Genomic DNA, 24,894 nt, shown 5'->3' with positions numbered 1-24,894 from the left:
AATATGAAAAGTGGTATTTTCAGGGGTATGCTTAATCATTGAATATGTTATATCGTCCAGTCCAGGAGCTGATTCATTACATTTATTCAAGGCTGATTCAAATTCTCTAATAGTAAAAGGAGCAGTGTATTACTCATGTCTTAAGGTATTAAAATCAATTTTTACCTGTTCCATTACCTGTCTTTGAGCTGAATAGGGTCTATCATTATTTTTCTTTGCAACATTAGCAAAATGATTAGCAAACTCATTTGCCACTAACTGGGGGTCTGCTACCTCACAACCATTCACCTTGATAACTGGAGGTTGACAAGGAGTAAACTTGCCTGCTATTTTTCTAACTCTCTTCCAAACTAGAGTCAGAGGAGTTTTCGAATTCAGTGAAGGTATGAATATCGTCCAAGATTCTTTTCGTGCTTTTTTGATTTCCATGCGAAAATGAGCTCTCGCTTTTCGAAATTCTACGGTATATGGTGAAGGCAGATCTCATAGTTGTATGAGATTCCTGGCATTTACGTGTCCACCAGGGAACTGATCAGCGGACAAATTTGCCCAAAGTCCTACGTATAGATTGAAGACCAGCTGAGAACATTATTGTATTAAAAAAGTCAAGAGCGTCATCTACACAGGGAAAGTCATCAGCAGAGTCATCTATTGAGCTGTGCTCCTGGAATGTTGATCAATCAGCTTTACCAATGTTCCATTTGGGTAGCCTTGAAGATGGAGGACTTGATGCTACACTCACAACTATTAGAAAATGGTCACTGGTAAATCTATCATTTATAGTGCTCCAATTAAAAGTCAATAACACAGCCATCACTACATATAGATAAATCAATTGCTGATAATGTGCCTGTTTGAACATGAAAATGCGTAGACTCCCCAGAGTTGAGGATCCCAACATTTTCATCTTCTATGATGGAACCCAAGCACCTTCCTCTTTGATTGGTGATGATGTCACCCCAAAGAGGATTTCTGCTATTCATATCTCCCAAAATAACAAAAGGGCGTGGTAACTGTTGAATAAGAGATTTAAATTCATTGATGGGGAAGGCTTCATTAGGTGGTAGATAAAGAGAGCATATTGTATATTTTCTTTACAAATGGATCTGCACACCTATCACTTGCAATGCTGATTGGATACCGATAGGATTTTGTGGGGTGTCATTTCGAACATACAAAGCGACACCACCATGGCTTCCAATATTCAAATTATAGGTGGAGTGATAGGATGTATACTCTCGTGGGCTGGGGCACATATTATTACCAATCATTGTCTCCTGCAGAGCTATACAAACAGGAGACACTTCTGATATGAGCAGCCTTAATTCTTCCCATTCAGCTCTTAATCCCTGACAGTTCCACTGTAGAAAATTAATGAATTTACTTCCCTTTAGAGGCTGTTAAATTAGAGCCTCTTTTAAGAGCTTTCAGCTTACTGACTTGCTCCTTATTTCTGGAAGGAGACCGATTATTTAAGGCTGCCTTCCTTTCAGAGGGTTACTGGTCTCAGGAACACCAGACAAAGCTGATGCTGCCTGAGGAGGGGTGTGAAGGTTGGACATTGGTGCATTCTCCAAAGGATCAGAAGCACCATTTAAAGCTGGTACAGCCTCCAGTGAGGTGGAAGTGCCAGGTACACCCGGCACTGTCTCCAGAGAGGCAGGAGTCCCAGAAATCACTGGTTCTGCTTCCATAGAAGCAGAAGTGCCAGAAACCACTGACACTGCCTCCAAAGAGGCGGGAGTGCCAGAATCAACTGGCACTGCCTCCGAAGGGGCAGGGGCACCAGGAATTACTGGCACTGCCTCCGAAGAGGTGGGGGTGCCAGGAGTCACTGGCGCAGCCTCCGAATTTATTAACATTAGTTTTGGTGACATTGATATTTCTTCTTCGGTTGGCAGCAACACTGGAAAAGGATATTCCTGGTCTAATGTACTGACTCAACACTCTCTCTTTTGCCTCTCGAAATGTGATACACTCGGTCACCCTTAATGTCTGAATTTCTTTTCCATGATGTATACATCGCAATTAAGTGAAGATGATGGATGATTGTCTCCGCAACGCATACATCTGGCCTCCTTATTACATATGCCATGCTCTGGCTCACTGCATTTAACACAAGTAGCAGGCTTGCCTTGTAGTTTCTGTCTACATGACCCCAACATATGTATGAATTCTTGACAATAAAAACATCTCCTCAGTCTTGGAATATACTGTTTAACCTTATCACTATACCAGGCAATTGGCTGGAATTGAAAGTAACAATTTAATTGGGAAGCGGGAGTAGGACTCCATTCATCTTCTTCATTCTTTCAATTCTTATTACCCCTTGATCCCTTAATTCCTCTACGAGCCTTTCCTCAGAGTAAGTCACAAGCTGGGGTGCATATATCATGCCCTTGGAGTAATTCCAAAAAGCATGTACTGCACACTCTACTTTAATTCCTCCAAGGTGAGATAATGTTTTTAGCTTTTCACTTTCTTTGCCGAGGCAGATTCCACTGTCAACTTTCCTCGCCCCTCAGAAGATATCTTAGGCTCTCGGCCACAGCACCTGACAATATCTTTATATACATTAAAAATGTTACAATCAGAGTCTTCCAAATTAAAAGTCAAATATTTATCATACGAGTTTTCAAACATTCCGGGTCCTATTTCTGTAACTATATTTTTACTAAACTACCCCTTACTCCGCACTGGAGCATAGGGTTTCAGTGTGATTACACTGGAAGGTTTTTTTTGAGTTTTCCAGAGGAAGGTTGCCAGTGGAGGTTCCTGCAGTCATCAACTGTGCCGATTCACTACTATCAAAGGGTCCAGGGGTACTTGATTCTTTATTCGTATTATTCATAAAGATCAAAGTACTACGTATTGGTAAAAAAAAAAAAAGATAAATAAACCTGAAAACCTTAAAAAGATATCATCAGCCTTTCATGAAGTTTATTCTTCCACCAATGGCACAAGTGAGAACCGACTCCCAAACGTCTGCGTCCCTACCCTACCCCACAGGGGATGGCACAACATGATTAGAGTTGCCCAAGTGTAAGCCAAACCCGCTTGATAGGACTGAGAGTATTACCAGAATACAATCATCCCCACCCTAATTACATTATGGGCAAACCGGACAGAATGCTGAGAGTCCTATCCGCAAAACTAGACCCCTCTGGAATCCGTGGTCCAGCCCTGCAAAATAGTTCTGCCTGATATCACTCAGGTCCGAACATTATCGGGCAGTTGATGGTCCTGCCACGGTTCCCACTATTTAGCTTCAGATATAAAACCCAGTCCCAGCTATGATATCTTTTCTGTTTACCAGGTCCAGTAATTAAAGCAAGGGTGGAAATTTCCACATAATTAATCCGAAATGCTAGTAGAAAAAAAAAAAATACATGAAGGAGAAGGATGTAGTAAGAATGAAAAAATTTGCAGAAAGAAGGAAAAGTTCTGACTAATTTAGTTGGATCAGCAGCTGGGCCTCACGGACCAGTTGAGAAAGCAACCCCACCAGGCATCACGGCCCAGCTGCTGGTCCCTAAGCCCCCTACCCACGCCAAGGGGTCAGCATCTAGTGGGGTGCAAAATGGAGGCAAATGGATGGATGGATGTATGATATTTAGGGCTAAAGCCCAGGCACTGGGGCCAAGGAGGCCATTCAGCGCTGTAATGAAGGTTAAATAAGTTGAATTATGGTAAATGAATGAATGAATTAGTGAAAGAAATGATTCATAAAATTAGACGTGACTAATAAATAAAAAAAATGAATTTTAATGAATGGAGTAATATATATTAAAAATAGTTTAATGTCTTTAAAAATCTGTATATGATTTATAAAAATTTATCTAAATATTATTAAAAATTTCTATACACTTTAAAAAGGAAATGAGAGCAGAAATGTCTGCGTCATCTCCCAAGATATTTGAGAGGGATTTACCCTGGAAATATCTTTCCCTTTGGTTAAAATATCTGGGGCAAACCATCAGAATGTGCTCCACTGTTTGTATCTACTCACAGTAAGTACACACTGGTGGGCTGCTTCCTTCTAAAATAAACTGATGGGTTAAATAAGTGTGCCCAATCCTTAACCTCGTTAAAATAACCTCTGCTCGTCTGTCTTCACATATGGAGGTTTCCAGCTACAGTAGGACATCGACTGCCGAGTGCATTTTTCTAAATCCACATTGTGAGGATGAAAAGATATTATTATGTTCCAAATACCAGAAAAATCTTGTATTCACCATTTTTTCCATTAGCTTACATAAACAGCAAGTTAGTACCTGGTTTAAGAAAAGGTAAAACCAAAGCCAATTCCCATATGGTTGGGTAGCTACTTTCATACCATAATCTATTAATTATACTTATTATAAAGTTTTGTATTTTTTGAAATATGCCTACACATTTCATAGGGAATTTCATCTGGACCAGTATCAAATTCCCTTTCTGTAAAGGGTATATTATATGGCTCAACCCTATCTGTGGAAAAGTCTAATGGCAGGGGAACTGTCAGATTTTTTTAAAACTTGAGCAAAATGATCAGCAAGTTTATCACTTACGTCTTTAGCGTTGGCGATGAGGTCGTTATTAACTTTAAGTACCGGGGGAGGATTGAGAGTAAATTTCCCGGCAATCTTTTTTATTTTCTTCCATATACTGCAGACAGGTGTTCGGTGGTTAATGGAGGATAAAAATGATGCCCATGACTGCCTTCTGGCAGTTTTCATTGCCTTTCGAAAACGGGCTCTATTCTGTTTATATATTATCATATGGTTCGGTGTCTACGATAACGCATAAGTGATGTTCTTGTGACTCGGTGTAACAGTGTGAGCTCTTCAGACCACCACGGGACTGGGCGTTGCCTAAAAAGACCTGTAGTTTTTGGTATAGAATGTATACCTGCTGTATGGAATGTCCCATTTACTACATCTATTGCATCATCTGCTGTTGGGAAGTCATTTGCTTCACTTTCTATTTTGCTTAACTCTTTAAATTTGTTCCAATCTGCTTTTTTCAATATTCCACCGTGGAGATCTTTGAACTGGAGGGTCATCATTAGAATTTATTATTATGGTAGCACGATCACTGCTTTGCCAGTCATCATTCGTCTTCCTTCTGAAATCCATCGTGCAATTGGATCTAGATATTGTAAGGTCTAAGCATGAGACTGTACCTATCTGGATATGATAATGAGTGGGGTCTACAGTATTTTAAGTCCTAAATCTTCATTTTCTATTATGGAAGCTATAATATTCCCTTTTTGATTGGATGTCACATCTCCCCATAAAGGATGTCTGCCATTTTATGTCTCCCATGAGAAGAAATGGTGCGGAAGCTGATGAAGTAAACCAATTAGCTCTTCTTGCGTGATGGGATTGTTTGGTGGAAGATAAAGGAACAGTGTGTATTTTCGTCTTTAGTGAATTTGAACCGCAACAGCCTGTAAAGCGAACATATATAAGGCAACCTGCATGTCTTCCCACTTCCAAATTATATTGTGTTCTATATGATATATAATCTCTTGGGCAAGGTGTGTGGACATCAAGCATTGTTTCTTGTAAACATACAGCAATAGGGGAGTATTTATAGAGTAATACTTTAAGTTCCTCATATTTTGAACGAAGTCCCTGACAATTCCATTGTAAAACTGAAGAGAAGGTGTCTATGTTTGGAGGGTAGTCCTCTATTCAAGGTCATTTTTGAATGTTTAGTGGATGGGAAGCTTTGCTTGTAAACTTTGGATGACGAGTGTTTTTCTTCGCCAGCTTGCTTGTTGATTTTGGTTTTATCTTTTGCTGGAGTTAATGGAGGAGAGGATGAGGGTGTTCTTACTCTCTTCATTTATTTTTTTCCCTCAAATTCCATTAAATCAGGCAGAGATTCTGCCTGAGATAATACAAAAGGAGGAGTAGATGGAGGTTTGAGGGAGATATCCAGTTTATTATATGGAATGCTTTTAATATCTGTCTTGGCCGTTTGTGCTCTAACCTTACTAGGCTGAGCACTTGGCCCAGTATGTCGGGCCACAGGAGTAGAAGCATCCTTCACTTAGGATGAGGAAGGATCAGCAGATTGGAATGGACCCCTTGTGGTGAAATGTTGGACCACATGGGCAGAGGCATCCTTCATTGAGGATGAGGAAGGAGTAACGGACTGAAGTGGAGCCCTTGTGGTAGTAAGAGCTTTAGAATAACTCTTGGCTTTTCCCAAGAGTCGTTTTGCATGTCCAATACTGATGTGCTCTGTATATGCTTTATTGTCTGCTGCTGTTTCAAGTTTAATTTCTTCACATATTTTATCAACTGATTTGTGGTCTAGCTGACAATTAATACATTTAGGTATATCTGAGCATGGGCCATTGTTCTAGGGCAGAGCAATTATCACACATTATTTTTACAAACTTTTGATGGATGACCAAATTTAAAACAATGAAAACACTGTAATACTTTTGGATGAAAAGGTCTAACTCGCACTCTTTCATTTTCTATTATTGTATGAGATGGTACATTACTGTCTTCAAACGTAAAAATCATCATATTACCATTTGGGACCTATTTCACTTTCCATACAGTTGGTGGACACATATCTAAAATTTCTACTTCAGGAAACTTGTACAAGTCTTTATCGAAAACACCACCTCTTCCATAGCTAAAATTTAGGTGAGGACTAATTTTCTCTATTATATCATTGTTTGCAACTTTCATCATTGTTAGCATCTGTGACCGAGTTTTAGATTTTGCATGAATTGGCACAGAGCTCTTAACAAATCTAGTAATATCACCACTCATTATGCCACTTACTTTTTGCTGAAGGTACCTACTAAACTTGTAATAGTTAAAATTCTCCTCCTTGGTTTGTACTACCAGCCATTGAGTAGGTTGGGGACTCTCTATTTTGCCAATGGTGCTACTACTGGAGTTGATTGGATTCCATTCTGGAGGTTTATAAATGTCCAAGTTTCTTGGGGCTTTATCCGTCAAGGCTCCTTTAACTAATGAGTTACATACTTTCAAAGTATCAAAACTACAGGCTGCTTTAAAAGCATCTTCATGTTTATCAAATGCTACCCAAGCTTCCCATTTTCCTTCTGTTTCAAGAAAATTCATACGAATCTCAGCTATATTGCCAAACATGTTCAAAGATGTCGAGATATCTTCATAGTTACACTGAAGTGGAATATTTTTCATATGTACAACTTTCATATGGGGGTTTAAGGAATGGTCTTTGTTTGAGCTAGTAGTCAATGGTGCCAGTGAGTCCAGTTTCCCAGGGGACGTAGGTACATAGTCCGGATCCATATTTGGTAAAAAAAAAAAAAAATCATCCACACTCGCACACGTATGCTCTTGTATACACTCAAATATGTGAGTGTGTACATACATACATATACTCATGCACACAGTTGTACATTCATACAAGTATTACTACTTGGTTATATCGATAAAGTATCGTGATTCACTCAGGTATTCACATTCTCCACCAATGGCATTAGTGAGAGTTGACTCCAATCCGCCTGCTGGGATTGATTGATTGATTGATTGATACTATATTAATCTAGCATCGTGACAAACTAGGTCATTGATGCCGAACTATATATAAAAAGACCCTATAAATTTTAATAATAATAATTTACAGAATTATTTTAAAATATGATAAAAGATTCTGGCAATTATAAAATAAATATAAAAATAAATTATATATTATTACATACATACATACATACATATACACACACACATACATACATACCATAAACATACGTACATGCACACTCGCATACATACACACAATTTCAATAAGAATAAAAGCAAGGCGCACACAAGCATTACAGTTTATCTAAAATACCAGAGTTAAAAAGAAATCCAAACAAGCCAGTCATGTTAAAAATCCCATTTGCTCCTAAAATTTTTGATAACTTAAAAACATTATTCTCCTTCCCATAGTATAGATATTGATTGCGCTGTTCCACCCAAACTGGGGCACTCAACCAGCAAGTGCATAAACAGTCAGTGGAACTAGGCAATCCTCACAGTATGGTTCGTGATCACGACTCATCAAGTAGGAATGTGTCAGCCTAGTATGTCCAATACGCAGGCGGCACAGAGCTGTTTCAAACCTTCTGGGCATAAAATCGTACTGCCAAGGATTGATTGCAGGTGCAATTGTTCTCATTTTTACATTTGTAGTTATATTTGACCAAATATTTTGCCAAAGTACTTTATGCTTCTCTCTAATTGGAGTATATAAATCTCTGCACGGCAGCTTAAATGATCTGGGCTCAATACGAGAAACAGCCTCCTTGGCAATTGCATCAGTGCGTTCATTTCCAGATATTCCAACGTGTGCTGGAACCCAACAAAATTCAATATTAAAACCCCTCCGTTTAGCTAAAAATAACCATTCCAGAATACTTAAAACTACTGGATGTTTGGAATAAAAATCTTTCAGTGACTCTAGAGCGCTTCTAGAGTCACAGTACACAATAAAATTCTTATCATTACTTTTTAAAACTTCTTTGACAGTATTTAAAATTCCATATAATTCTGCAGTAAATGCAGATGCATTACTTGAAAGCCTTCCACTACGCTCAAAGGACGGAAAAACTATGCCAAAACCAGCGCCTGCACTGGTTTTGGATCCATCAGTAAAAACTGGGATAAAATTGTCATGTTGTGACATATGATCTAAAAAGGTATAACGTAATATTTTATCAGAGACATTCTTTTTTGGTTGATTGAAGTAGTTACAAAACTCTACTGCTGGGAATTTCCAAGGGGGAGTTACAGATGCCTTGACCGGTAGTACACATTTGTCTGGAATGTTCAGGTCTTGGAGGGTTGATTTCAGTCTGAAGGCATATGGACGTGGCATCTTTGGATGACTTTCATAAAAGCTATCAAATCTTCCATTTCTTAGCGACTGGCATACTAGGGATCCTGGAAGTCTTTGGAATCTGAACCAGCTTCGAGCCAGAAGAGTCTGGTAATGTAAGGCTAGGGGCATTTCCCCAGCATCTACTAACATACTCTCTATAGGGGAAGTCCTAAAAGCTCCAGTAGCAATCCTAATTCCAGTATGGTGAATGGAGTCTAAAATCTTGAGGCGACTTGGGGTAGCCGAGGTGTAAACTTCACATCCATATGTTAATTTGATAAAACCAAGGCTTTATACAATCTCAATAACTGGAGTCTATCTGCTCCCCAAGATGTACTTGACAAAAACTTTCAAGATATCCAAGGATTTTCTGCACTTAGCCCTGAGATTTAGGATATGGGGAAGCCAGGTCAACCGAGTATCAAAAACAATCAGTTCCTAGAAAAACCTTGTTGTTTTCGTTAACACAAGATATTCTCTGGCCATTTACATATAAATCTGGATCTGCATGTATCCCTCTAATTCTACAGAAATGCATGGCTACAGTCTTTGATGAAGAAAATCTGAAACCATGCACTCAGCCCATTTCACTACCTTATTTATTACTATTTGTAGATGACGTTCTGCTACTGACATACGTGCAGCTGCAAAAGATAAAGAAAAGTCATCCACAAAGAGTGTGTGCATAACATCAGCAGGTATTTGCTTTACTATGTCATTAATTGCTAGAGCAAAAGTGTTACACTTAACACACTGCCCTGAGGAACACCTTCTTCTTGTTTACAGACTTCAGACAGAACTGCTCCTACTTGTACTGAAAATAACGATTTTTTAAGAATAGCTTGATAAAAAATAGCTAATTCTCCTCTTAAAACCATATTCATGGACTACTTTCAGAATTCCATACCGCCACGTAGTATCATACGCTTTTTCCAAGTCGAAGAAAACCGTGATAAAGTGGTGCTTAGAGGCAAAGGCTTCACATATTGCAGACTCCATTCTAACCAAGATATCAACAGTGGATCGCATACTGCGGAAACCACATTGGGCCGGAGAGAAAAAGTTTCCTCGCTCTAAATACCACACTAAACGAGCATTCACCATTTTCTCCATTAGTTTACACAAACAAGATGTTAGGGCAATTGGACGATAATTTCCTACGAAAGAACTATCCTTTCCAGGCTTGACAAAAGGAAGGACTCTTGCTAGTTCCCAACATAAAGGGTAGTAATGTTCTTTATAAATTCTGTTTATTATACTGAGGATAAATCTTTTAGTATTCTGAGCAGCATGCTTGATCATAGAATATGAAATTTCATCAGGACCAGGAGCAGATTCTTTACACTTTGAGAGAGCCCATTCAAATTCTCTCATAGTAAATGGAATATTATATGACTCCTCTTTATTGTTGTGAAATCAAGATAATGCTGTTCCATTTGCTTTCTGCTGTTTGCATACGGTTTCTCATTATCTTTTTTAGATATTTTAGCAAAATGTAGGGCAAACTCATTTGACACTACTTTTTGATCTCCTACATTTATGCCATTTATTTTTAACACAGGTGGTTGGCTAGGTACAAACTTTCCTGCTATTTTCCTTATCTTCTTCCACACTAATGTGATGGGAGTTTTGCAATTTATGGAAGAAATGAAGTTTATCCAAGATTTTCTTCGTGCATTTTTAATTTCAAACCTAAACTTTGCCCTAGCCTTACGAAATTCTACCAGATAATAGTTACATTTCCGTCTTTTATACCTAGTAAACCAAGATCTCATAGTTCTATGGGTTTCATGGCATTTCTTTGACCACCATGGAACTGTCGGCGCATAAATAGACCTGATGTTCTTGGAATTGACTGAAGTCCAGCTGCAAATAAAGTAGTAATTAACAATTCCATAGCATCCTCAATGCATCCAAAATTCATCTGCTGTAGCTTCGATTGAACTATGCTCTTCAAAATTTGCCCAGTCAGCTCTTTTTACACTCCAACGGGGTAATCTTGAACATGGAGGACTTGATCCAGTGCTTAAAACAATTGGAAAGTGATCACTACTATACCTATCATCGATCACTCGCCAATTAAAGTCCATAATGGCATCGGCACTACATATTGACAAGTCTATGGCTGTTAAAGTACCGGTCTGTACATGGAAATGGGTGGGTTCTCCAGTGTTTAGAACACCAACATTTTCACTTTCAATAATGGATGACAGGCAGTTTCCTCTCTCATTAGTAATTAAATCCCCCCATAAAGGATTTCTTCCATTCATATCACTAGGATGATGAAAGGCAGAGGAAGCTGTCTGATGAGATTACAAAAATCAGTACTAGGGAAAGCTACATTTGGTGGAAGATATACAGAACAAAGAAATTGTATATTTACGTGCCAGAAACACTTGCACTGCAACAGCTTGCAAAGAAGAATTAACAGGAAAATGCTTGTGTGGAGTATCATGGCGAACATATAACATTGCTCCACCCCGGTTTCTATTGTTTTGATTTAGATGTGAATGGTAAGCAACATATTCTTTAGGGCAAGGAATAAAATCACTGCTGAGCATAGTCTCCTGCAAAGCTATACAAACAGGAGACAACTCAAAAATTAACATTTTGAGCTCCTCCCATTTAGCTCTCAGGCCCTGACAATTCCACTGAAGAAAATTTAAGAAATTACTTGAGTTTAGAGGCCTTGATAATAGGGCCTCTTTGAAGATATTTGTCTTCGTAGGGTTGCCAGGAATTTGGGGAATCCTACTTTGTTTTTTCTTAGAGGGAGACTGCTGCCACCCTCAGCCTCCTTTCTTTTGGGACTGGCATGCTACCTGCATACAGGAAGCAACTTCTGGTTCTTGGTTGGCTGCCTCCGTAGCTGGTGTTCCAGGCTCCCAAGAAGCCATTGCATCAGCTAAGGAGGGCGACTCCCCACAAGCGGCATGCACATCAGCAAGGACAGACGTAAATTCCAAATTACTCACACCAGTCAAAAACTGATGCTGCTTCTAAAGAAATGATGCACCAGCAAAGCTGATGCTGCCTCCAAAGAGGTTGATGCATCAGCCAAGGCTGAAGCTGCCTCCAAAGAGGCTGATGCCCCAGCCAAAAACTGATGCTGCTCCAAAGAGGCCGGTGCACCAGACAAAGCTGATGCTGCCTCCGAAGAGGCCAGTGCTCCAGCCAAAGCTGATGCTGCCTCCGAAGAGGCTGGTGCACCAGCCAAAGCTGATGCTGCCTCCGAAGAGGCCAGTGCTCCAGCCAAAGCTGATGCTGCCTCCAAAGAGGCCGGTGCACCAGCCAAAGCTGATGCTATTGAAGTTGTAGACATTTTATTTTGAGCTTTACCCAAGTTGTTTTGTTGCTACTTTCTGTTACATGGGATTTTTGAGTTTTTCCACCTGTTCTAAATGAATTTGAAGCAGTATTTTGAATTAACTTTCCTCCTTCTCAATTGTTGTCTATTTGCAGCAACACTTGCAAAAGATACTCCTGGTCTTATATATTTGTTCAGTACTATTCTTCTGGCTTCTGCAAAAGTAACTTTCTCAAGGACTCTAGTATATTGTATTTCTTTCTCAAAAGGAAAACATCACACGAGTTCGAGGGAGGACTGGTGGGTGCTTCCCCACAATGAATGCATTTTGGTTCAGCATGGCAATCACCATGCTCAACTTCTCCACAATTTATACAAATTGCAGGGTTTCCTTGCAACTTGGATCTACAGGATCCAATAATATGCCCGTATTCCTGACAGTAAAAACACCTCCTTGGTCTCGGCACGTACTGTTTCACTTTATATCTGTACCAAGCTGCTTTAATAAAATTTGGTAACTTACAAGAATTAAAGGTTAATAACAACTGTGGCATAGGACACAATGCCCCGTTTACTTTCTTTTTCAGTCTTTCCACCTTCAATACCCCCTGATCTTTAAGTTCATCTTCCAGTTCCTCTTCAGGATGAATCATAAGGTGAGGAGCATATATAATTCCTTTGGTATGATTGAAGGTATCGTGCGGTTTACATTCACTCTGAACTCCTCCCAGTAAACTCAGAGATTTCAATTTCTCACTTTCTTCTACTGATCTAGTCTCTACTAAAAGCTTATTTCTACCATGTGGCAATATCTTAGGTTCCCTCCCACAGCATTTTACAATATCCCTATGTACTTCAAAAAATATTCATAACTTTATCCTCAAATGTAATGGTTAGATATTTATCAAACTCATTAGGGACACATCCTCCAGATTCTTCTAATGATTTTCTTCCTACAAAATTTCTTCTCCCTTGATGGGGAGTATATGGTGCCAGTGTAACCACACTGGACTGAATAGTCCTTCCCATGTCTGGTTCCGTGCAATGGTCATCAGGATTTTGGGTTTCAAGTTCCTCATAGAATGATATATAGCAAATTCGTCTAGGTTTTCCCCATACCCACCATGGAGCCACATTTAGAGGATGCAATTCCCTTACTGGGGCACCCTAGGGGTACAACCTAGATATACACCCCACATCCAGTACCTTGAGGGTCATCAGTCCATCGAGATCAGACCCAGCACTGAATGCAGGGTTTGACATAAAAGTTTCCCCTCGCTCGAACACGTTGGGTACTCCAGTTCTACGGGTGGAGAGGCATGCCGTCCCACTCCACCCTCCTTCAACTCCAGAGAACAGTAAGAGCAAGTCCAAATTCATGCTAAGGTCATCAACAAAATCCATCCGGACAGAGGAAGGAGAGAAATTGTGAAAATAGGAGGAGGTGATACAGAGTACCAGGATTAGTCAGGATGCTCTGAATTGACCTTAGTGGCATGGCAGTACCTACCGGGATGAATAAATCACCCCACCACCATTGCTCAATTCTTCATTGCACCACGCAAGCCCCCCAACTACAGCAAAGTTCCTGGTCACAAGGGGGGCCGCCTGCTGGGAGGTCTGATCCCACTAATGGGAATCAACTCCCCACACCAAACATATCGGTGGGCTTCCGGACAAATGCCAGGAGTCCCATCCCCAAAAAACCAGCCCCCACTGGATTCCGATGGCCCAATCCCTAGAGATGGTTCCGCCCTCAAGATACCAATGGGAAAATCCCATTACTAACTCTCAGGTCCAAACCATATCAGGTGGTGACTCAACCACCACAACTCCCACTATTAGCTTTGAATACAAACCCTTCCTAACCCACGATCCCTTCTCAGACTCACCTTAGTAGTTAAATTAGACGAAAGTGGAAATATCCACACCAGTTATTGCCAAAAGTTTGTAGGCGTTCTGTCAGGATCCGGTCTTCACATAAGTAAAGGCAGGACCCCTTACGCCCTCACCACATGAAGGAACCTACTCGAGGGGCTACAAGACACAGAAAACAAACCAAACACTATATGTCAATATCAAGAAATCATTTACCTTAAGCTCTGTTCTGCTTTCTCCAATTCTTGCTTGAAGACTACATACTGTCCTTGAAGAAGGACCAAGTCGTCTTCAATCTTCTTGAGTTCATTCTTCTTCCTATGCAATGACAAGGTGAAAATTACAGTTAAATCTTTTTGAATAAACTTTTTTTCCTATTTGTTTGGTACAGTTTCAATTATACGGCCGTCAGTCTCCTTAGCTTTAAATGGCATCAATTATACAGATCTCAGTCCCCTTCGGAATTAATATTGATTGATTGATTGATTACTTAGTTCTTGCTGGTGTCGCCATGATGCCGTATTTTATAGAATAGTTAAATTTATGGAAAAATAATAAGAATAAGAATTATTACTATGAATTGAGAAAAAAAATTAAAAATAATATATAAATATATTTACACATACATATATGTATACATAAATACACACATATTATAAGGATGACATTCGGGCGAATGTTCGCCCTTCCATTGTAAAAATTTGTATATCCATATGTCCTCTCTTTTCTTCCAGGAACTAAAATGTAGAACATTTTACGCCCTCTCTGTTAATGTATATGAAATGAGTATAGAGAATATAATTAAAACACAATTATGAATATGATTCGTTATCTTTGAATTCTTTTTTTTTTTTTGTTGAAAGGCAGATGTGATGAATGAATGAATAATTAATAATTATCTGGCGTCGTGACTACCAGGATCATTAAAGCCGAACGAATCCATTTGGGCAACCAATTTACGGAAAATACACACACAATCATAAAAAAACTCTTAAAATTTCACATCAGTTATTGCACTACAGCTAACGCAAAGCCGCTGCATAACACTAAACAACACAAAAGCTAAATTATTATTATTATTATAAAAATAGTTTAACCAGGCCACCGGGCTGACTTTAAGCTCTCATAGGGCTGGACCGAAGGATTGAATAAAATATACGGTCTAGGCCAAAGGCCAGGAACTGGGACCAAATAGGTCATGCAGTATAACAAACATTAAATTAAAATAAAAGTAAAAAAAAAAAAAAAAAAACTGCACAGAGGCAGAGGCATTCATACTAGAACACAAACAGGCAATAAATACATTTACTCACGTTTCCACACATACATATTGAAAAACCAAAGCTAAAAGCTGCACACAAACAAAGGTGAAATACCTAGATTTCTTTAAAAACACCAACTTCTTTTAAAACCTCAATAACAAACTCATAATCATACTGCGCTTCTTCGCCCAATATCTTTGCCAAACTGTTATTACCATCTCTATCTCTTTTGTCTTTAAAGTGCTGCTCTCTCAGTTCCCGATGACTCGGACATTCAACTAGCAAATGCTTAATAGTCATCAGGACGAGGCAGTCGTCACAGTAAGGTTGGAATTCACCGCTCATGAGATACCCATGAGTCAATCTTGAATGTCCTATACAGAGGCGGCATATCGTTACTTTCTATTTCCTAGGCATAGATTTATACTTCCAAGGGTGTGTATGTGTGGCAAACTCTTTCATTTTATTTGGTCCTACTTCGTTCCATTGCTGTTCCCATAATCTTCCAATGAACTTTGATACATGAGGAAAAAAAGTCTCTATATGGTACAGCAATTGGTCTTGGTATCATATTGGTTGCTGCTGATTTAGCTAGTTGGTCTGCTTTTTCATTTCCATATATATTTACCTGCACTGGGACCCAGCAAAATGATATAGTAATCCCTCTACGTTGATGTAAAAATACCCACTGTGAGATTTTCATATGTAATTGGATGATCAGTATTAAAAATTTCAAGTGCCTGTAATACACTTTTGGAATCACAAAAGATGGTGATGTTAGTGGAATTCTGGAGGGTTGCAATATATTCCAATGCTGTTAAAATTCCATAAAGTTCCGCTGTGAAGTTCGATGCTATGATGGGTAGTGCTCCTCTGCGGCTAAAATCATCACTAAAAACTCCATATCCGACCCCATCACCAGTTTTGGAGCGGTAAAAACAAATGTAGAGCCTGAGTGCTCTGCAGTTATGCTCTAAAAATAATGCTCTGATTTCTGTATCTGTTTTTCTCTCTTTTAACACCTTTAAAGTATTTACAAAATTTAATTACAGGTAATTGCCATGCTGGGGTAGTTGGTAAAGTAACTGGACATACAGGATTTCTTAATATATTCATTGTTTCCAAGATCTTTTTTACTCTAAAACTAAAAGGCTTAGGAAACCTTGGATGATTTCCATAAAAGTTGTTAAAAGAATTTTAATTTGCTGCTTCACAGGCTTTAGAGTTGGGGATTCTCTGAACCCTAAACCAATACCTGATAATTGATGACTGGCGATATAACTCTAGTGGGATTTCTCCCACATCAATTAATAAACTTGAGATGGGAGAAGACGGAAGGCACCCGTTGCCAAGCGTATACCGGTATGATGTACTGAATCTAAGATAGCAAGATGATTAGATGAAGCAGAAGAATATATTTCACATCCATAAAGTAACTTTGAAATAATAAGCAATTTGTGATGTTTTATAATTGTCTGCCTGTCTGCACCCCAGTTAGTATTAGATAATGCTTTCAAAATACTTAAAAGCTTCAAGGCATTTGGTTTTAATATGTTTCAGATGGGGAAGCCAATTAGGTTTTCTGTCGATTATGAGGCCTAATTAGCGTACCTCATCGACACAAGGTATTCTGCGGTCATACAGATAAAGGTTTGGGTCGGGGTGTACTCCCCGAATGTGGCAAAAATGCATAACAGTAGTCTTACTGGCTGATATTTTAAATCCCTGCTGTTCTGCCCAGTTTACTATCTTATTTATTGTCAACTGTAATTTTCTTTCTGCAACAGACATTCGTGATGCAGCAACAGATACTGAAAGATCGTCTACGAATAGGGTACTCAATACATCCTTGGGTATAACAGACGCGCCATCATTTATTGCTATTGCAAAAAGTGTGACACTATGCACACTCCATTGTGGGACACCCTCTTCTTGGCATCTTCTATTTGATAATGTGCTGCCCACTTTAACTTGAAAATATCTACATTTCAAGAATGCTTTAATGAATAGGGGGCAATTTTCCTCGTAGACCAGAATTCTGAATTGCCTTAAGAGTGCCATGCCTCCAAGCAGTATCATAAGCTTTCTCAATATAAAAAAAAAAAGTTATATGTCTTATAGGTATGAATTGATGTGTTAGTGAATTACATGATGTATCAGCTTCCCTGGCTTGGAGACAGAGCACGTCTAGACATTGCCTTCCTTGGACGAAGGAATCTGATGTGTGTGCATTATTGGTGACTGCTCGGGCTGTTGCCACGGGCGATCTTGGGGCGTGGTAGATATGAACATTAATTTGTACGTGCATAACAGGTCCGGCTGTTCAAGGCACTTATGAGAAAGACACATTCCTTTGAGATAGGAAGGAAGATGGTTTCAGAGGACACCAGGTGTTGAGGCAAGGCCCATCTCAAAAAAGTATGGCACATATTTAAATGACTTAGATACAGTTGCCTTTGAAAAGAGAGAAGTGTGAAGTGTATACATTTATTAACATTGTATACTAGGGAATATAATAAATATATCTCTTGTTACAGATGGGTGCCATATCACTGTTCTAGAAATGGGATTCTGAGTGGAATGATAATTTACAGTTCTTTGTGGGGCAGACTTGGGGTTTTTAAACATGACTTATTGATCACTTTGTTCCATTTTATGTTCATCTGCTTTGGGTAATAAATAGCATATTTTTGTATTTATGTGAGCTTCTTAGCCTAGTTGACAATGTTTGCAGAGAGAGAGGGAGCCTGCTACCAACAGGTAAAAGTTGTCATTTGTGTAGTTTTGATAGGGGGGGGAGGGGGTTATAGTTATTGGTGGCAGCGGTTTAAAAGCTTTTTATACATTTTATAGGCTGTAGGTACGCTAACGACAAGACTGGTTACTAGTTAGACATATATTTTTTTGGTAGGAAAAGGGGTTATAATTATGTCACAGGCAACTTGGGGTTCTTTTTGCTGATTCAATGGTTTGGTGTTCGAAGCATCGGGTGTCTCTCTGCATCTCAGATAGTTTTAGCCGGTCAGTGATTCATGAAAACTAGTGTCTTGGAATTGTGAGGGAAAAAGTTTGATTTTTGACATATTACAGTGTTTTGTGAGTGTGGTGAATAGGCTATGCATACGTGAGATGCATATACGAGTTTGGGTTCCAGTCATATGAAGATGTGAGTGTAATTTCATTATTTCTTTCGTTTTTTCCTATTTTGTTTTTCTGGGCTCAGCTCGTGTCGGCCTATGAAAGGATCCTTAATATCATTCTTTCTAGGTAAAATTGATCTAAAATTACCAGAGAAAAACAAAATTAAGAAAATGTCAGTAAAACTGACTCGCTCACTCTTAAAAGAAGTGTCGGTATGGTAATAGGGGCGAGTGGGGAACACTACCACGAGACAATCACCAATTAGAACTTCCAATCAGAATCCCCTTAAGAGAGAGCTGATACCAACGGGCGATGCAGCCACTACTACTACTACTAGAGGACGCCACGGACAGCAGCGCCCCTAGCGGACATCCTTAATTTTTAGCGCTAGCGTCAAGACGCATTATTTTCTGTGCTGTGCTAATTCCGGATTTATCTTGTTCACCAACATGGAACGCTCTGCTATTGCAACGGCTAAGTTAAGTAACTCATAAGTAATGTTTTACCACATTTTTATCTTCCGGGTACCAGTATTTTCCTCTTAAATAGGTCATATACGGTTTCCCGGTTGTCTCGTGGTGGCGCCATGCTGCCTCGTTAAGAATTCCCGGTCCTCCATACTGGGACTTCTTATACTTTTTATGGCTACTATGTTACGTTCATTGTTTTTTACATCGAGTTTTAGCTAGTTTAGCCCTCCTACCAATCTCTCTTAGTTTGGTATTTTAGGGCATTATTATTATTCCGGCCCAGCATCCCGGCTCTTGCTCTTCATCGGCTATCGCTGGCTCCGAGTAGGCTTCTGTTTCTTGGAACAGTCTGCCTCCTCCTGGGCTTCTTTCTCTTTTACTAAAAGTGTCTTTTCCATCTTTTCGATGTATATATATATTATATTTAGGGTGTTAGGCTAGCCTAGGTGCATGTTCCTTGTATTGGTACAGCCTGGTTCACGTGGCCCTCTCACGGTTGTGTTGCTCGCGGCCTAGGCCACTTGCGGTCACGTGTTCCATCGCACCTTACCCTGCCCCTGCCCTCCTTTCTGGTATAGGGAGGGGCTGGGGGACCCCTTGGTTGTCATGACAACCTCAGTCGCCTTCTCTCTCTCCCTCTCTGAGGTGGCCAGGGGTTCCTCAGCAGCCGGGGGGTATAGGGCGACCACTCATGAGGTACCGGTCTCCGAGCGGGTAGTCGGTGAGGCGGGGAGGAGTAGGCCATCCCCCCCCCATCTCTCTCTCCCGCCGTGTTACGCCGAGACCTTCCTCCCCCTCCCCAGTTGCTCAGCCACCTTCCCTCGCCATAACGAAAGGAGCCATTCCGTCGCAGCAGGGGCACTTGGTATAGATTACTGGCTCCGCCAGCGGGCGGGGTGGGGACTACTAGTGGTCGGTTGCTTGCCTACTATATCCTTACATCTCTCCCCCGCTACCGGAAGGGAGCTTGCTTCTTACCCGTGCACTCTTCTAGTAGACGGGGGAGAAAGGTTTGTTATTATTGTTATTTTAAGGATATACCCTAATTTTACAATGAATTGTTTAATTTTATTATTATATATCTACCATCCCCGCCATTTTCCGTCGTGGTTTCCATTTACCACCACTCCTGGTTGGTTTCCTTTTGTGTCCCCGCCATCAGCGGAGCTATAGCCTAGGGCACCCAACCAACCTGGTTACCACACGTATTATGGGGGGCTCTGGTTTAATCTAACTTTATCGCTCCGGCACCAGCGGAGCATCTGTTAGACTGTAAGTGTTTTCCTGGTACTCATGTATCTTTCCACTTACAGGCTACCAACTGTCAGGTCCCAGCGTGCAACGCGAGTTGTACGACCCCGCCCCTGCGCCACGATGAGTGCAGGTCTCACGCCCCTTGTGCCACGTCATACAACGAGATGATCGTCTGGCACCCAGAAGCCTGCGCCATCTGCTACGACCTAGTCGGTCAGCTGGGAGATGGGGTAAGTCCATTATAGGCTTCCTTATCATTTTACTAACAACTCTTAGTCATAAGTTTGTTAACCCCGTTCCGCCACTAGAAGCTCATCTCGCCCTTTCTTTCAGGCTACTGGTGTGAGGGAAGTCGCCCTCGCCACCCTGAAAGCGTGGGTGGGCGGCTTCGGGAAGAACGCCGCCAAAGGCCAGCCGTACATTCTGGACAAGAAGCTGGCCGTCCAGATCTTCCCTGCGGGCAAGTCAACTGGGTATGTTGACCCCTTGTCCGCAGCCCCTCTGATAGCCTCCATCCAGCAAGATCTCCAGCAAACCTTTGGGGTCGTAGCTTCCCAGGAGTCGGTCCCGGACGTCGCTGCCCTGGACCTAAACATCGAGCCCATGGCGGTAGGGGTAGAGGATTTGTTGGTTGAGGTAGGTGTGTCGGGCGCCCAAGGTCTTTCCTTGGGTGCTCCTGGATCTTCTCCTGTCCCTTCTTCGAGCGCTTCTTTCCAAGGCTTTGTGGGATCTGAGATCCCTACCCGCTCTCCCGCTCTCTCTGTACCCCCAAAGGTGAAGGGACAGAGAGAACCGAAGACTCTAGCTAAGACAACTTCTAGGAAGTCGTCTTCATCTTCTTCGGCTAGGAAGTCTTCGACTTCCTACGCCGACGCGGTGAAAGCTAAGCCGAGTTCTTCTCACTCGAAGAGCTCTAGAAGCAAGGCTTCTAAGGAGAAGGCCCGCGCTCCCGCCGAGCCAGTGCCTTCTCCCGCCTCCACCGCTTCCACCCCGGCAACGCCGGTAGGAGGAGCAGGGCCTAGCACCTTTGATCCCACTGCTTTCTCAGCAGTGGTGATGCAACAGGTGGGCGAGCTGGTTGGCTCGCAAGTCTCCGCCCTGGGGACGAGATTCGAGCAGATGTTCGCACAATTGTCGAGCACTCTGTCTCAATCAGGCCAGTCCATACAGGATCTCTCTAACAGGGTTAGAGAGAATGAGGACCGAGTAGCCGGCTATCTCAGGTCCCTTTCTTCCAGTCTCCCCAGTGCCAAGCACTGGCATTCTCCAACTCCCGCCATACGACTCTCTGCCAGCTTTCTCCATGGAGAACCCATGGAGAGTAGCTGCCTACGCTCCTTTTAAGGATGGGGATGATCTCTATCCCGGAGTGTGGAACTCGGAGGATTGAGGACTTCGAGTTTTACCCTCGGGTCTGACGCAGCCTTTCATCGGTTATGCTAGGCTGACTGTAACGGCTCTGACTAGGGAAGACAAGATCTCTAGAGAGTCTGCTTTATACAGTAGGGATCATGCCCAGCGGGAATGGGTTCACTGCCTTGAGGACTGGGAGTGCACGAACACTAAACTCCAGGCCTATAAGAGTCCCTTTACTATTTTCGCGACGGAAGAGGAGGCTTCTCTTCCGTTCGCCACGAAAATAGTAGAGAAGACCCTTCAGGCAGTCCTCAAGGATGAGCCCATCCCACAGTTGAGGGAGGCGGAGTCTACTTCTCCGCTCTTCCCGGCTTTCGGAGAATTGTGGGAGAACTTGCCAGCTACGTTCACGCTTGGTAAGCTCAAACCGGACTGCGCCATGGACCAGTTCGGCGAGAAGCTGCCAAGGCTGCCGGATTCCCTAATTCAGGCAGAGTTTGACGCAAGCGAACCAGGTTTGGCAGGTCCCTCAATTCCCTTATTAATAACGGAAATGGCTGCTCTCTCTTATGCCACGGAACCGCTGTTCAAGATTTTGGCAAAATCTCAGTTTCAGACGGTCCTAACTATGATGCTTTCGACTTCTTGCCAAGCTAGGAAGGAAATTGCCGAAAGCACGTTCTGCAGGAGCGTACTATTAGGCACGAGCCGAATAGACTCTTGGCTTCTAGCATGTGGGGAGCGGATCTCTTCCCAGAGTCCGCTGTTAACGAAGTGCACCACGAGGCTGCTAGGCTCAACCAGAGCCTTAGAGCTAGGTGGGGTATTTCTTCAAAGAGGAAACAAGAATCCGTCCCCACTGCTGGTAAGAAACCAAAGAAGGCTGGTAAGAGGTTCCAGCCGTATCAGAAACACCAGCAACAGCAGCAATTTGTGCAGGCCGTCCCGGTTACCCAACAAGGACAACCTGCTAGTTCGAAACAGAACCAGCCCATCCTCCGTTGTCTCCTCAATCATAGCCGTCGACCTCCTACGCAATCTCACCGGCCTTCAACCCTACATATGAGGCTCAAGGCTACAAACAACCGAGAGGTAGGGCGAGAGGTTACTTTCGCCAGCGTGGCGCAGGAAGGGCGACAAGGAGCAGGCAGTTCAGAGGAGGGCGTGGTGGTCAACCCGCCCATCAACAATGAGGCTCCCCAGGTAGGAGGGAGGCTGTCCTCTTCCGCCACAGGTGGGGGTTCAGCAATTGGGCACAGAGCATAGTGTCCAAAGGTTTGGGTTGGAGTTGGATCAAAGATCCGCCTCCAATCAAATCATTCCACCAGATACCATCAGAGGAATTGACAGATACGCGGAAGAACTCCTTCAGAAAGGAGCTATTGCGAGAGTCAAGCATCTAAAATTTCAAGGTCGCTTATTCAGCGTGCCAAAGAAAGGCTCAACAAAAAGAAGGGTAATCTTAGACTTGTCAAAGCTAAACTCTTTCATTCGTTGCGACAAGTTCAAGATGCTTACCCTCTCGCAAGTAAGGACCTTACTTCCGCGTGGAGCCGTCACATGCTCCATCGATCTTACAGACGCATACTATCATATCCCTATAGCCAGGCACTTCCGCCCATTCCTAGGATTCAGGCTAGGAAATCAGACATTCTCATTCAAAGTGATGCCCTTCGGTCTGAATGTAGCCCCCAGGGTATTCACGAAAATAGCAGAAGTGGTTGTACAGCAATTGAGAACTCAGGGAATCATGGTAGCAGCATACCTCGACGATTGGTTGATCTGGGCACCAACCGTCGAGGAATGTCTCGAAGCCACCAAAAAGGTAGTTCACTTTCTGGAACATCTGGGGTTCCAGATAAACAAAACGAAATCCAGACTTACCCCGGAGTCTCGTTTTCAGTGGCTGGGAATCCAATGGGATTTGTCTTCCCACAATCTGTCAATTCCAGTGGCCAAACGGAAGGAAATAGCAAAATCTGTCAGGCAATTTCTCAAATGCAAACAAACATCAAGGAGAAACCAGGAGAGAATCCTAGGGTCCCTTCAGTTTGCTTCGGTAACAGATATCCTCCTGAAAGCAAGGCTGAAAGATTTAAATCGAATTTGGCGATCAAGAGCAAACACCAAATCTCGAGACAAGTTGTCAGTAATCCCACAGATCCTCCGCAATCAACTCCGTCCTTGGTCAAAAGTAAAGAACTTAGCCAAGAAGGTACCCCTTCAATATCCCCTTCCAGTGTTAACCATTCACACGGACGCCTCCCTGTCCGGGTGGGGGGGATACTCTCAGTTCAAACAGGTTCAGGGGACTTGGTCAGTTCAATTTCGCCAGCTTCACATAAACGTTCTGGAAGCAATGGCAGTATTTCTTACCTTGAAGAGACTGCTTCCCCCGAAGAAGTCTCATCTAAGGCTAGTTTTGGACAGTGCAGTGGTAGTTCATTGCATCAACAGAGGAGGGTCCAAATCCAAGCATGTGAATCATGTCATGATAGCCATCTTTGCCCTAGCAAACAAACACAAATGGCATCTGTCTGCCACTCACCTGGCAGGGGTAAGAAATGTGATAGCAGACGCCCTGTCCCGGTCAGTTCCTCTGGAATCAGAATGGTCTCTAGACGACGGGTCATTCCAGTGGATAAGCCTGAGAGTCCCAGGTCTCCAATGGATCTCTTCGCCTCACAAGCGAACCACAAGCTCCCTTGCTATGTGGCCCCCAACCTGGACCCTCTGGCTTATGCCACGGACGCCCTGTCGTTGGACTGGAATCAGTGGAGAAGAATTTATGTTTTTCCTCCAGTGAATCTTCTCTTGAAAGTCCTAAGCAAACTAAGGTCTTTCAAAGGGATAGTAGCTCTGATTGCACCGGACTGGCCCAAGAGCAACTGGTATCCTCTTCTTCTGGAATTGGGCTCCGACCTCAACGGATCCCCAATCCCAAGCTATCACATCAGTACAAATGAGGACTGTGTTCGCTTCCTCAGGAATTCTCCAGACCCTAACTTTATGGACTTCATGAAGTTTGCGGCTAATAAAGATGCTAATATTGATCCACAGAATATTCTCTTCCTAGAATCAGATAAGAGAGAGTCAACCATTAGACAATATGACTCAGCTGTTAAAAAATTAGCATCTTTCTTGAAAGAATCGAACACTACAACCATGACAGTTAATCTAGCTATATCCTTTTTCAGATCCTTGTTTGAAAAGGTTTAGCAGCTAGCACTATTACCACTCATAAATCGGCTTTGAAGAAGATCTTTCAAGTAGGTTTTCAGATAGATCTGACTGAATCTTATTTCACGTCTATCCCTAAAGCCTGTGCTAGACTTAGACCTTCCCAAAGGCCTACTACAGT

General features: G+C 42.0%; 1 protein-coding gene across 6 annotated transcripts in view; it reads right to left on the bottom strand.

Annotated features, from left to right (window-relative positions):
- Positions 1-24,894, bottom strand: part of LOC135202933 (uncharacterized) — a 485,514-nt gene that overhangs the window by 123,922 nt on the left and 336,698 nt on the right. For 5 of the 6 annotated variants that reach the window (XM_064232405.1, XM_064232401.1, XM_064232404.1 and 2 more), the window contains one exon: positions 14,267-14,368. The exons of the other annotated variant lie outside the window; for it this stretch is intronic. In XM_064232405.1, the coding sequence (XP_064088475.1) occupies positions 14,267-14,368 (102 nt within the window). The remainder of the gene's footprint in view (positions 1-14,266; positions 14,369-24,894) is intronic. 6 annotated transcript variants of the gene reach the window in all.

Source organism: Macrobrachium nipponense, chromosome 33 (assembly GCF_015104395.2).
Source record: "Macrobrachium nipponense isolate FS-2020 chromosome 33, ASM1510439v2, whole genome shotgun sequence".
Classification (NCBI taxonomy): domain Eukaryota; kingdom Metazoa; phylum Arthropoda; class Malacostraca; order Decapoda; family Palaemonidae; genus Macrobrachium; species Macrobrachium nipponense.
Note: the sequence above shows the minus strand (reverse complement) of the source record. Positions and strands in the feature narration are given on the sequence as shown.